The 14,426-nt window shown below is 40.5% G+C and overlaps 1 protein-coding gene across 1 annotated transcript in view; it reads right to left on the bottom strand.

The window, feature by feature from the left end:
* Positions 1-5,737: 5,737 nt before the first annotated feature.
* LOC100971571 (large ribosomal subunit protein eL34-like) overlaps positions 5,738-14,426 on the bottom strand; it is an 18,186-nt gene continuing 9,497 nt past the window's right edge. Inside the window, exon 2 of the mRNA XM_034963313.3 lies at positions 5,738-6,099. Within this exon, the coding sequence (XP_034819204.1) occupies positions 5,738-6,099 (362 nt within the window). The remainder of the gene's footprint in view (positions 6,100-14,426) is intronic.

Genomic DNA, 14,426 nt, shown 5'->3' with positions numbered 1-14,426 from the left:
TATATTCACAGGGCACATAATACTCTGCTAATACTGCTGAATAATATAGTTAAGTATTACTTCGCCCATGACACTTCATCTTTCTAAAAAGTCAAAAAGTTAATATTTTGGTAGCAGAGCATGCCAGCACATAGTCCATTTATCAGTCTGCCAGATTCCAGGACTGAGGAAGAATGGGGTGGGGAGGTGGACATACAGGACACATGCATCCAATAGGAACATAAAGCGTAATTTTAAAAATTGGAGGAGGGTTCAGAGAGGATGTAGCCTGTAACAGAAATAAGTGAGGTAGTTTCTTTTACATATATATATATGTATATATGTATATAGTTTTATATATACTATATATAGTATAGTTTCTTTTATATATATAATATAGATAATATATATATAAACATATATAGGCAAGCTTTGTTGATATATTAATATATATCCCTAAACCTTGGTTCTCACCTTAACAAAGCTTACATACTAAATCTAGGATAAGAACCTAAACAAAGTCTTCATTTATTAACAATTTATGTGAGAATATGGACAAATGAAAATAGTTTTGTGAGCACATCTCTTTAGAGTTTAAAATTGCAGTAATGTTTGTGTAATTTTTAACTAAGTTATGTATACAATATTCATCGATAAGCCACGAAGTTGAATTTATAATGAAAATCTACTCTTAAAATCACAACTCTCCTGATTTGCCCTCAACCCATATACACTTTCAGAAGAATACATATAAAACATGTATGTTTATGTTGTAGCATTTAATGTGGTTGTAATTTTACATTTATGTTTCTTTGATTAATATATGCTCCCCTTAAGTACATGATAAACTCCCCAAAGCAAGAAGTCTGTCTTTGCTTACTATTTTTTTAATCATTGTATTCACAGTGCACAGTTGTCTGGCATATAGCAGGTACTCAATAAAAATTCATTGAAAGAATCAATGTGGTAATAGTAGCTGTTTTTATTAACAAATTGTGAATACTTAGCAAATTATAAGTCAGTAAAAACTGTAAATTGCCTATTGTATTTTCTGGGTGTTTAGCACTCTAGAGGCCAACTGTCCTCTTGCTTCTGTCCTGGGTCTTTGTATACAAAGCACTGTATCATTGAGGCATGTCAAGGTTGCCATTGGTTCCCTCACTTCAACAGCATTCTGGAATAATGGCGCCAGGCCATGATGGGAACACTGCTTCTGCAGCTCCTAGAAGAGAAACTGAGGATGAGAAGGAGTTAAACTGACCTTACAGTTAGCAAAAAAAAAAAGGTTTTGGGGATCCAGTTTTCAAGTGGCCTCCTTTTTCCTTCCAGCCAGACTTCATAAGCATGCTGAAGTCAGTCAAACCCCAAACCCCTCTGATTTGGTTGAAGAAGTAATTCAACAGTTTATGGTCTCCAGCATCCTCTTGTCATCTCATCAAAACTAAATCGTAACCAAAAAAGGTTGCCTTTGGGAGAGGGAAAAGGAATGCTATCACTTTTTATTTTGTATCTTCTGTTTTGTTTCACCATTGTGACCATGAAAATGCATTTTCTATAAAATATAAATGTTTTATAAACTGTACACATGCACACACATACATGTATAAAATGATAACATGTAGTAAGGGTTATCCAGTGCTGTGGAATTATAGGCCAGGTTTTTTTTTACCCCTCTGTATACTTTTCTGTATTAAAATTATTTTTTTAAAGTTGTGTCTCTCCTACTCAGTGCATCCCTGTTTTCCTTCACACCTCTTGTCTGTTTTCCATCATTACAAATAGGTCCTGCTGCTTTTCCCTCAAGACTTCCTAAATTCTTCTATTCCCATCGATGCTGGGCAACATACCTTGTTCAGGAATGTCTTACCATTCTTTCCTTCTTCCTCTCTTCCTCTTCCCATTCTTTCCCCAACCTCTGTTGAACTGGTTGTTCATATTCATTAACGTTGTACAAGCACTTGGACATTAAATGATATAAATCAAGATACCTGTTTCACAAAGTAATACAGGTACACAAAAGATAAAAAAGTCTTTGTCGCATGCAAAAGGACAGAAGATAACATCTAGATGTAATGATTTAAAGATTTACAGGCTTTGGTTCCATTTGTGGAGGATTAGGCAAGAAAGAAGTTTTGTAGAAAATAAGGGAAATGAGTATGTTTAAGGGAAGTGAACGAACAGGGTGAAAACAGAGGCAGAGTTACATAACGGGAGAACAAAAGGTAGAGGATGTGGAGAAAGCAGAGATAAAATCAGCCATATTAAGATATTATTTTATTTCGTCTCTCTGACACTCTGCCCCTGCTAAGTTTCCACCCAGCCTTCCTGTAACCACCTTCCTAAGGATGACTATGGTCACATTGTTACAGACTCTCACCCACTTATCTTCCTTTCTTTTCAGGGGCAATTCCAGAAGTCTTCAGATTTCCAAAAGGAAGGACTGCAGCAGACATTTCTGCCCCCAGAAAGGCAGGGATAGAAACCACAGAGGCCACGGAAATGATGGGTGCCCTTGTGGCCAGTAGGCAATCACCTGAAGGAACTGACTTCCAGAAGGTGGGTATAACTGATGGGGGTGGGGATAAGTTGTAGAGAAGATCCTGTCATTTTAGCTGCCAGGAAATGGTGAGTTGGGTGAGTGAATGTGTATATTGTTGTACCTGTAGAGGATGAACAAGATTAGAATGTACATAGAGGGTATGTATTTTAGACTTGCCACTCCTCACCTTATTTAGCATTGAATAAATTATTCCTGAAGTCCCATATCTCATTTTGTGCCATGATACTTACATTAAAGCTGTAGAGTTCAGGTCTTCATATTCTTCCTGGGCCCTAGTCTCCAATGTGCCCCTAAGTAGAACATCTCTTATCTCAGTTCTAGCCTCTTTTATTGGTCCATGCAAAGACAAAGTAAAATTGGGTATGTCCTTAGAAGATTGGGGTATGAGTAAGCAAAGGAGACTCAGTGAAGCGGGGACAATCACAAAGGAGATGTTTGATCCTTCAATATCAGACTTCAGGGCAGCTGTCCACCAGTTTTCACTCTGTCTTGTACTTGTCCCACACACATTGAAACCTCTGGTACACAGTAGCAGGCAAGCATCATTTCAAAACACCAAGGAAACCCCTTACTCTCTGCTCATTTAAAATGCCAGTAGAGGACCAGGCATGGTGGCTCATGCCTATAATCCCAGCACTTTGGGAGGCTGAGGTGAGTGGAACGCTTTGAGGCCAGGAGTTTGAGACCAGCCTGGCCAACATGGTGAAACCCCATCTCTACTAAAAATACAAAAATTAGCCAGGTGTGGTGGCGCACACCTGTAATCCCAACTACTCAGGAGGCTGAGGCAGGAGAACTGCTTGAAACTGGGAGGCAGAGGCTGCAGTGAGCCAAGACCATGCCACTGCACTTTAGCCTGGGCAACAGAGCAAGACTCCATCTTGAAAAAAATAAAATCCAAGTAAGGGCTGGGCATGGTAGCTCACACCTATAATCCCAGCACTTTGAGAGGCCGAGGTCAGCAGATCAGTTGAGCCCAGGAGTTCAAGACCAGCCAGGCAACATAGTGAGACCCTGTCTCTACAAAAAATAAATTAGTCCGGCATGGTGGTCCATGCCTGTAGTCCCAGCTACTCGGGAGGCTGAGGTGGGAGGATCGCTTTGAACCCTGGAGGTTGAAACTGCAGTGAACTCTGATTGCACTATTGCACTCCAGCCTGAGCAACAGAACAAGACCCTGTCTCAAAAATAAATTAAAAAAAAACTAAAAATGGGCCAGGCGCGGTGGCTCATGCCTGTAATCCCAGCACTTTGGGAGGCCAAGGTGGGTGGATCACCTGAGGTCAGGAGTTCGAGACCAGCCTGGCCAACATGGTGAAACCCTGTCTCTACTAAAAATACAAAAATTAGCTGGGCATGGTGGCATATGCCTGTAATCCCAGCTACTTGGGAGGCTGAGGCAGGTGAATTGCTTGAACCCGGGAGGCAGAGGTTGCAGTGAGCCTTGATTGGGCTACTGCGCCTCAGCCTGGGGGACAGAGACACCATCTCAAAAAAAAAAGGGCTGGGTGTGGTGGCTCATGCCTGTAATCTCAGTACTTTGCGGGGCCAAGGCTGGCAGATCACTTGAGGTCAGGAGTTCGAGACCAGCCTGGCCAACATGGTGAAACCCCATCTCTACTAAAAATACAAAAAATTAGCCAGGGGTGTTGGCAGTCATCTATAATCCCAGCTACTTGGGAGGCTGGGAGGCTGAGGCAGGAGAATCGCTTGAACCTGGGAGGCAGAGGTCACAGTGAGCCAAGATTGCGCCATTCCACTCCAGCCTGGGTGACAAGAGCGAAACTCTGTCTCAAAAAAAAAAAGAAAGAAAAAGAAAAAAGGAAAAAATGCTAGTGGGTACCTTTTTTCTTTTTGGGGGGACAGAGTCTTACTCTTTCGGCCAGGCTGGAGTGGAATGGCGCGATCTCAGCTCACTATAACCTCCACCTTCCGGGTACAAACAATTCTCGTGCCTCAGCCTCCCGAGTAGCTGGAATTACAGGCGTGTGCCACCATGCCCGGCTAATTTTTTTATTTTTAGTAGAGATGGGGTTTCACCATGTTAGCCAGGCTGGTCTCAAACTCCTGACTTCAAGTGATCCACCCGCCTTAGCCTCACTAGGTGCTGAGATTACAGGCGTGAGCCACTGCGCCTGGCCAAAAAATGCTAATAGGTACTTTTATTCCTCTTTGTACTTTGGGGCTATGGGCTCAGAAACACAGTGGGAATGAGAACCAGAACCTAGTAAAATTAGGTGACCTTTAAATCCTGTAAACTCTGAGATTTATTTAAATCTAAGCTGTGTCAATTCCAGATTTATCCTGAAAACTATTAGGCTGGTTTTGTTTTTTTGTTTTGTTTTGCTTTTGGGTTTTTTTTCGAGACAGAGTTTCACTCTGTTGCCCAGGCTGGAGTGCAGTGGCGCGATCTCAGCTCACTGCAACCTCTGCCTCCCGGGTTCAAACGATTCTCCTGCCTCAGCCTCCCGAGTAGCTGGGATTACAGGCGTGTGCCACCATGCCTGGCTAATTTTTGTATTTTTAGTAGAGACAGGGTTTCACCACACTGGCCAAGCTGGTCATGAACTCCTGACCTCAAGTGATCCGCCCCCCTCGGCCTCCCAAAGTGCTTGGATTACAGGCGTGAGCACCATGCCAGGCTGGTTTTGTTTCTGATTTGTAAGTCCAGGCATTTTTAGAGTCCTGGAGGTCTAGTTTACTGCCCAAATACATCTATGGTTTTAGTAACTTTCGGGAATATTCATGATATAAGCAAAGCCATCAGTGGAATAAGAAGTCAATCAAGGGCAAAAAGTACCTCAGGGCCTCATGCTGCTGATATATTAGTTAAGGATTACTTATTCCTGAGGCATGACCTGGTGGATGAAGCAATGGAAAGCAACCTGGTGCCAGGGCTGCCAACACGTTGGTCACCACCACTTTCTCTCCTTTGTTCCAGCCCAAGATCTGTTTCTTATCAACTGTCACATTCCTCTGTTCAGGGACAGTCAAAGATGTTGGTCACAAGCTTTCATACAAACTATGACTCACAGCCCTACCTCCATCACCTGCTTTGCTGCTTAGACCTCAGTTCTCCAATGGTGTCTGAGCTGTACTGATCTGGGGGATAGGTGAGGGAAAGGGAACATTTTTTAGAATACTGTTTTTCCTTTCGGACTTCTTTTTTCTGTTATTATTATTCAAAAAGCTTCATTTTTATTTAGCTTTCTGACTCTTCAATACTTTTACAACAATTTTCTGCTCTTCAATAAGGAAAGCACGCTTGATCTTGTCATGAACACATTTAACACACATGGAACCACCATAGGCCCTGCTGACATGTTTTTTTGTTTTCCACAATCTCATAAGAACTTTAGGTCTCACAGTACAAACCCCTTGAAGTCCGCCTGGGCACACACCACATGCAGAATTTGGTGCTTTCCCAACCTTCTTGGTATAAAGGTAAACAATTATATTACCAGGGGTTTGGGACAGCCTGGTTTTGTTACAGGCTATATTGTAGGAAAGCCTATGATGGTATGTCAAATGCTGGACCACTCTGAGTGCCCCTACACAAGCTCAAAGGACTGCTCCTGAGAGCTCTAGGCTTCCTCAACTTTTCGATGGTGGCCGATTGTAAAGGAAATATAGACAGGGGAAAGAGAACATCTGCCATACCTCTGGACCCCTTTGGACTTCTTTTATTTTACATGAATTCACATGTATTATGAATGATGAAATACTTAAGATCTTTTTTATTGAATTACAGTTAATATGTTGAATTTCACAAAACGTAAAATTCACCTTTATTTTTTTGAGACAGGGTTTCACTCTGTCGTCCAGGCTGGAGTAGTACAGTCCTGCAATCATGGCACACAGCAGCCTCCACTTCCTGGGCTCAAGTGATCCTTCCACCTTAGCCTCCCAAAGTGATATGATTAGAGGCGTGAGCCACTGTGCCTGGCCAAATTCACCATTTTTAAGTGTATAGTTCTGTGATTTTTCGTATCTTCAGTGTTGTACAACTATCACCACTATCTAATTCCAGAACATTTCCATCATCCTCTAAAAAAAACATATACCCATTAGCAGATACTCCCAGTCACCCCTACTCCCAAGCCACTGGCAATCACCAGTCTCCTTTCTGTCTCTATGGATTTGCCTATTTTGAGCATTTAATATAAATGGAATCATACAATAAATTTCTTTTGTGTCTGGCTTCTTTCACTTAGCATAATGTTGTCAAAGTTCATCCATGTTATAACATGTATCATTGTATTTTATGGCTAATTATTCCACTGTATGGATATACCATGTTTTGTCTACTAATTGTTGGACATTTGGGCTATTTTCATATTTTGCCTATTATGAATAATCTGTGAACATTCATGTGCAAGTTTTTGTGTAAATATACGTTTTCAGTTCCCTAGGGTGCACAACTAGGAATATATAGTCATATGGTAACCGTTTAACTTTTTTCTTTTTTTTTTTTTTGAGTTGGAGTCTCGCTGTTGTTGCCCAGGCTGGAGTGCAATGGCACGATCTCAGCTCACTGCAACTTCTGCTTCCTGGGTTCCAGCAATTCTCCTGCCTCAGCCTCCCGAGTAGCTGAGATTTCAGGCGCTCACCACCATGCCCGGCTAATTTTTGTATTTTTAGTAGTGATGGGGTTTCACCATGTTGGCCAGGCTGGTCTCGAACTCTTGACATCAGGTGATCCAGGCGCCTCGGCCTCCCAAAGTGCTGGGATTACAGGGTGAGCTACCATGCCCGGCCCCATTTAACTTTTTTTTTTTTTTTTTTTTTTTTGAGACGGAGTCTCGCTGTGTCCCTCTGTTGCCCAGGCTGGAGTGCAGTGGCGCAATCTCGGCTCACTGCAAGCTCCACCTCCCAGGTTCAGGCCATTCTCCTGCCTCAGCCTCCTGAGTAGCTGGGACTACAGGCGCCCGCCAGCACTCATGGCTAATTTTTTGTATTTTTAGTAGAGATGGGGTTTCACCGTGTTAGCCAGGATGGTCTTGATTTCCTGACCTCGTGATCTGCCCACCTCGGCCTCCCAAAGTGCTGGGATTACAGGCGTGAGCCACCGCACCCGGCCTTAACTTTTTTCTAAGTAAACTTTTATATTAAAGTACAATGTTCATATTTTAAAAACAGGCTGGGCACAGTGGCTCATGCCTATAATCCTGGCACTTTAGGAGGCCAACATGGATGAATCTCCTATCCATGTTGGATAGGATCAACATGCGGGAGGATCACTTGTGTCCAGGAGTTCAAGACCAGCCTGGGCGAAATAACAAGACCCTGTCTCTACAAAAAATAGAAAAATTAGCTGGACATGGGAGCGGGTGCTTTTAGTCCCAGCTACTCAGGAGGCTGAGGTGGGAGGATCACTTGAGGCCACGAGGTAGAGGCTACAGTGAGCCATGATTGCACCACTGCACTCTGGCCTGGATGATAGTAAAACCCTATCTCAAAAACAAAAAACAAAACACATTACAAGTGTTAAGCTTAACAATTTCACAAAGTGAACAGACCTAGGTAACCAACACCCAAATCAAAAAATAAAATAGGACCAACACCCTGGAAGCTCCTCTCATGTTATCTTCCAGTTACCACTTCCCCAAAATGTAACCAGTAATCTGACTGTTATAACAATCTCTGGTACTTTTTAAAAAAAAATCGAGGTGAAATTTACATTATAAAATATGTGAAATTTTCATCACCCAAAATAAAACCCTATTTCCCTTAAGCAGTTAGTCCCCATTCCCACCTACCTACAGCCCCTGGCAATCACCAATCTGTTTTCTTTCTATATTGATTTATCTATTCTGGACATTTCATATAAATAAAATCATACAATATGTGACCTTTCGTCTGTATTTTTGTGTTACTATTTTTCCACTTAGCATAATGTTTTTGAGATTCATCCATGTTGTAGTATGTATCAGTGTTTTATTCCTTTTTATAGCTGAATAATACTCCATTATATGTATATATCACAATCTGTTTATCCATTCATTTGCTGATGGACATTTGAGTTGTTTCCTTCTTTGGCTATTTCGAATAATGCTGCTATGAACATTTCCTGCATAAGTATTTGAGTACCTGTTTTTTTATTCTTTCAGGTATTTACTAGAAGTAAAATTGCTGGGTCATACGGTTATTCTATGTTTAATTTTTTGAGGAACTGCCAGTTTTCCATAGCCCTTGAATCATTTTACATCCCTACAGCATTGTACAATTTCTCTATAACACTTGTTATTCCCCTTTTTTAAAATATAACCATCCTAGTATCTCATTGTGGTTTCAATTTACATTTTCCTTATGACAGCGATACTGAGCATCTCTTTTGTTGTTGTTTTTGAGACAGGGTCTTGCTTTGTTGCCCTGGCTGGCATGCAGTGGTGGGAACACGGTTCACTGCAGCATCAACCTTCTGGGCTCCAGTGATCCTCCCACCTTAGCCTCCTGAGTAGTTGGGGCCAAAGGCACACACTACCACACACAGCTAATTTTTTATTTTTTGTAGAGACGGGGTCTTGCTATGTTGCCTAGGCTGGTCTTAAACTCCTGGGCTCAAGCAATCCTTTTATTTGGCCTCCCAAAGTACTGTGATTACAGGTGTGAGCCACTGCTCCCAGCAGTGAGCATCTTTTCATGTACTTACTGGCCATTTTTTTTTTAATTGAGACAGAATCTCACTCTCTCACCCAGACTGGAGTGCAGTGACACAGTCTCAGCTCACTGCAGCCTTCGCCTCCTGGGTTCAAATGATTCTCCTGCCTCAGCCTCTGTAGTAGCTGGGATTACAGGCGTGGGCCACCATGCCCAGCTAATACTTGTATTTTTAGTAGAGATGGGGTTTTGCCATTTTGGCCAGACTGGTCTTGAACTCCTGACCTCAAGTGATCCGGCCGCCTTGGCCTCCCAAAGTGCTGGGATTACAGGCGTGAGCCGCTGTGCCCGGCCTTATTGGCCGTTTTTATATCTTCTTTGCAGAAATATTTATTCAAGTCCTTTACCTATTTTAAAATTGGAATGTTTGTCTTTCTGTTGTAGAATTGTAAGGATTCTTTATATATTCTGCATACTGGTTTTTATCAGATATATGACTTACAACTATTCTCTAGGTTGTCTTTTCAGCTTCATGATATCCTTTGATTGCCAAATCGAAGGTCTTAAAGATTTACCCTTTTGTATTCTTCTAAGAGTTTTACAGTTTTAGCTCTTATGTTTAGGTTGTTGTTCCATTCTGAGTAATTTTTATGTATGGTGTGAGGGATCCAACTCCATTTGTTGCACATGAATATCTGGTTGTCCCAGCACCATTTATGAAAAGACTGTTTATTCGCCCATTAAGAATCATGGCACCCTTAGTGAAAATCAGTTGGCCATAGATGTATGGGTTTATTTCTGAACTCATCATTCTACTCCATTGATTTATATATGTTTCCTTATGCCAGTCCCACACTGTTTTGCTTACTGTAGCTTTGTAGTATGTTTTGAAATTGAGAAGAAGGAGTCCACCAACCTTGTTCTTTTTCAAGATTGTTTTAGCTCTTTGGGCCCTGTTGCAATTTCATGTGAATTTGAGGATCAGCTTTTCCATTTCTGCAAAAAAATCTTGAAATTGTGATAGGGAATGCATTGAATCTGTAGATTGCTTTGAATATTATCATCTTGATTTCAAGTATTCTGATCCCTACACGTGGGATACTTTTTCATTTATTTAGGTCGTCTTTAATCACTTTCAGCAGTATTTTGTAGTTTTTGTGTATGTCTTTCACCTCCATGGCTAAATCTAATACTAAGTATTTTATTATTTTATATGCTATTGTAAACGTAATTGGTTTCTTAATTTCCTCTCAAAGTATTCATTGCAGGTGTATAGAAACCCAACTGATTTTCATGTGTTGATCTTGTACCCTGAAACTTTGCTGAATTCATTTACTTGTTCTAGTAGATTTTGTGTGTGTATAGATTCTTTGGGAATTTTTATTTTTTATTATATTTTATTTATTTATCTATTTACTTATTTGAGACAGAGTCTTGCTCTGTCACCCAGAATGGAGTACAGTGGTGTGATCATGGCTCACTACACCCTCAGCCTAGGCTCAAGCAATCTTCCCACCTCAGTCCCCCAAGCAGCTGGGACCACAGATGTACACCACCATACCTGGCTAATTTTTAAAATTTATACTGCTCAGGCTGGTCTCAAACTCCTGGGCTAGAGCAGTTCTCCTGCCTCAGCCTCCCCAAGTGCTGGGATTACAGGAGTGAGCCACCACACCCACCCTGGGATTTTTATATGCATAAAATCATGTCATCTTACAATAGAGATAGTTTTTCTTTTTCTTGCCTAATTGCTCCAGCTAGAACTTCAATACAATGTTAAGTAGCAGTGGTGAAAGTAGCATCCTTGTCTTACTGCTGATCATAAGGGGAAAACTTTAGTCTGAGTATGAAGTTAGCTGTAGGTTTTTCATAGATGCCCTTTATCATGTTGAAGGAGTTCCCTTCTGTTCCTAGTGTCTTGAGAATTTTTATTATGAAAGGGTGTTGGATTTTATCAAATATTTTTTCTGTGTCAATTGAGATGATCATATGTGGAGTTTTTTCTTTTATTAATGCGGTATATTACATTGATTGATTTTCTTTTCCTTTTTTTTTTTTTTTTTTTTTGAGAGATAGTCTTGCCCTTTTGCCCAGGCTGGAGTGCAGTGGCGTGATCTCAGCTCACGACAACCTCTGCCTCCCAGGTTCAAGCAATTCTCCTGCCTCAGCCTCCTGAATAGCTGGGATTACAGGTGCAGGCCACCACACCTGGCTTCTTTTTTATATTTTAATAGAGACAGGGTTTCGCCATTTTGGCCAGGCTGGTCTTGAACTTCTGACCTCAGGTGATCTGCCCGTCTCAGCCTCCCAAAGTGTTGGGATTACAGGCGTGAGCCACTGCGCCTGGCCTCTATTGTTTTTCTATTCTTTATTTCCTTTATCTCTGCTCTAATTGTTTCTGTTTCCTTCCTCCTGCTAGCTTCTCATTTAATTTACATTTCTCTTTTCAGTTCCTCAAGGTGTAATAATATTTGGTTGTTGATTGGAGATCTTTTTTTTTTTTTTTTTTTTTTGAGACAGAGTCTTACTCTGTCACCCTGGCTGAAGTGCAGAGGCATGATCTCAGCTCACTGCAACTTCCACCTCCTGGGTTCAAGTGATTCTCATGCCTCAGCCTCCCAAGTAGCTGGGATTACAGGCATGTGCCACCACGCCTGGCTAATGTTTGTATTTTTAGTAGAGATGGGGTTTTACCATGTTGACCAGGCTGGTCTCGAACTCCTGCCCTCAGGTGGATCCGCCCGCCTTGGCCTCCCAAAGTGCTGGGATTACAGGCGTGAGTCACTGCACCTGGCCAGATTGGAAATCTTTTAATAAAGTAAGTGTTTACAGCTATAATTTCTCTTGGCACATTTTTAACAGCGTCCCATAAGTTTTGAAGTGTTGTGGTTTTGTTTTTATTCATCTCAAAGTGTTTTATACTTTCTTTTATGAGTTCTTTGACTCATTGATTGTTTTAGGAACGTATTGTTTATCCAGGTGTAGTGGCTCATGCTTGTAATGGTTTACAGTGTAATCCCAGCATTTTGGGAGGCTGCGGTGGGAGGATTGCTTGAGGTCAGGAGTTTGAGATCATTTCAGGCAACAAAGCAAAACTTCACCTCTACCAAAAAATAAAAATAAAAAAGTTAGCTGGCTGTGGTGGCTTGAGCCTGTAGTCCTAGCTACTCAGGAGGCTGAGGTGGGAGGATCACTTGATCCCAGGAGTTCAGGGTGCAGTGAGCTATGGTTATGCTACCGCACTCCAGCCTGGGTGACAGAGCAAGACACTGTTCAAAAAAAAGAATGTGTTGTTTAATTTCTATATGCTTGTGAACTTATCAGTTTTCCTTGTTACTGATTTCTAGCTTCATTGCACTGTGGTTGGTGAAGATACTTGTATGATTTAGGTATTTTTCTAATGTATTATTTTGTAGCCACACTTGCTTTATGACCTAACACATGATCTGTCCTGGAGAATGTTTCATACACTTGAAAAGAATGCACATTCTGCTATTGTTGGGTAAAGTGTTTTATGTGTCTGTTAGGTCTACTTGGTTTAGTGTTGTTAAAGTCTTCTGTTTTCTTATCAAACTTCTGTCTAGATGTTCTATTTACTATTGAAGTGTCGTACTGGAGTCTCCAAATATTATTGTAGAACTGTCTATGGTCAGCTCTCCATAACCATGGATTCCACATCCACAGATTCAACCAACCTTGAATCAAAAATATTTGAAAAAGTTAAAATAAAAAATAATAATACAACAATTAAAAAATACAAATAAAAACAATTATAGTATACCAACTGTTTACATAGCATTTATATTTTATTAGGTATTATAAGTAATCTAGAGATTATTTAAAGTATATAGGAGAATGTGCATAGGTTATATGCAAATAGTATACCACTTCATATAAGGAATTTGAGTACTTGCAGAGTTTGTTATCCAACAGGGGTCCTGGAACCAATCCCCTGAATATACAGAAGGACAACCATATTTCTCTCCCTTCAGTTTTGTCAGTGCTTGCTACATATATGTTGGGCTTCTGTTGTCTGATGCATGTATGTTTATAGCTGCTATATTTCTTCTTGATCATTTGACCCTTTTATCAATATATAATGACTTTCTTTGTCTCTTGTAACAACTTTTTATTTTTTTATTTTATTTATTTATTTATTTATTTTTTTAAGAAACAGGGTCTTGCTCTGTTGCTTGGGTAGGCATGAGTGCAATGGCAGGATCATAGCTCACTGCATCCTTGAGCTCCTGGACTCAAGCAATCCTCCCACTTCAGCCTCCAAGTAACTGGGACTGTAGGCTCATGCCATGGCGCCCAGCTAATTATTTTAAAATTATTTTTTAGAAATGGGGGTCTCACTGTGTTGCCTAGGCTGGTCTTGAACTCCTGGCATCAAGTGATCCTCCTTCCTCAGCTTCCCAAAGTGCTGGGATTACAGGCATGAGCCACTACATTCAGCCTCTTTTAACAATTTTTTTTTACTTAAAGTCTGTTTTATCTGGTGTTAGTATATCTATCTCAACTCTCTCTTGATTACTATTTCCATGGAATATCTTTTTTCATTCTTTTCAACCTATGTTTATCTTTGGATCTAAAATGAGTCTCCTTCAGGTAAGAAAGGAGCTGTAAACAAAATTTTAAGAAGAATAAAGTAAAATAAGATGAATCTCTTATATACAGCATATAGTTGGATCATGTTTTTTCTTATCCATTCTACCAATTTCTGTCATTTAATTGATGTTTTAATCCGTTCAGCTTACTCTGACAAAATAGCTTAGATTGGGTAATTTAAAAACAACAGAAATTTACTGCTCACAGTTCCAAAGGCTGGGAAGTCCAAGATCAAGGTGCTTACAGATTTGGTGTCTGGTAAGAACCTTCTTCCTCATAGATGAAAGTCTTTTCACAGTAACCTCACATGGCAGAAAGGGCAAACAGGTTCCCTGGCCTCTTTTATAAAGGCACTAATCACATTCATGAGGCCTCTGCCCTCATAGTCTAACCACCTCCTAAAGGCCCTATCTCTAAATGTTATTGCATTGGGGATTAAGCTTTAACATAATTATGAACTAGTTCATAATTGAACTTGTTCATAATTATGTTCATAATTGAACTTGCTTTTCCTCAATTTTCCAGTACATTTTTTTCCAGCCTTTATTTTCCAGCCCTTTTTTTTCCCACCATGTTATCTTTTAAATCATGCATTAAGCAAATATGTATGTAAAACTACCTACAATATCATAACTTTACACAAGATGATATAATTCTTGTTTTGTTTTGTTTTGAG

Source organism: Pan paniscus, chromosome 5 (assembly GCF_029289425.2).
Source record: "Pan paniscus chromosome 5, NHGRI_mPanPan1-v2.0_pri, whole genome shotgun sequence".
Classification (NCBI taxonomy): domain Eukaryota; kingdom Metazoa; phylum Chordata; class Mammalia; order Primates; family Hominidae; genus Pan; species Pan paniscus.
The sequence above is the reverse complement of the archived record's forward strand: the minus strand, read 5'-3'. Positions and strand labels throughout refer to the sequence as shown.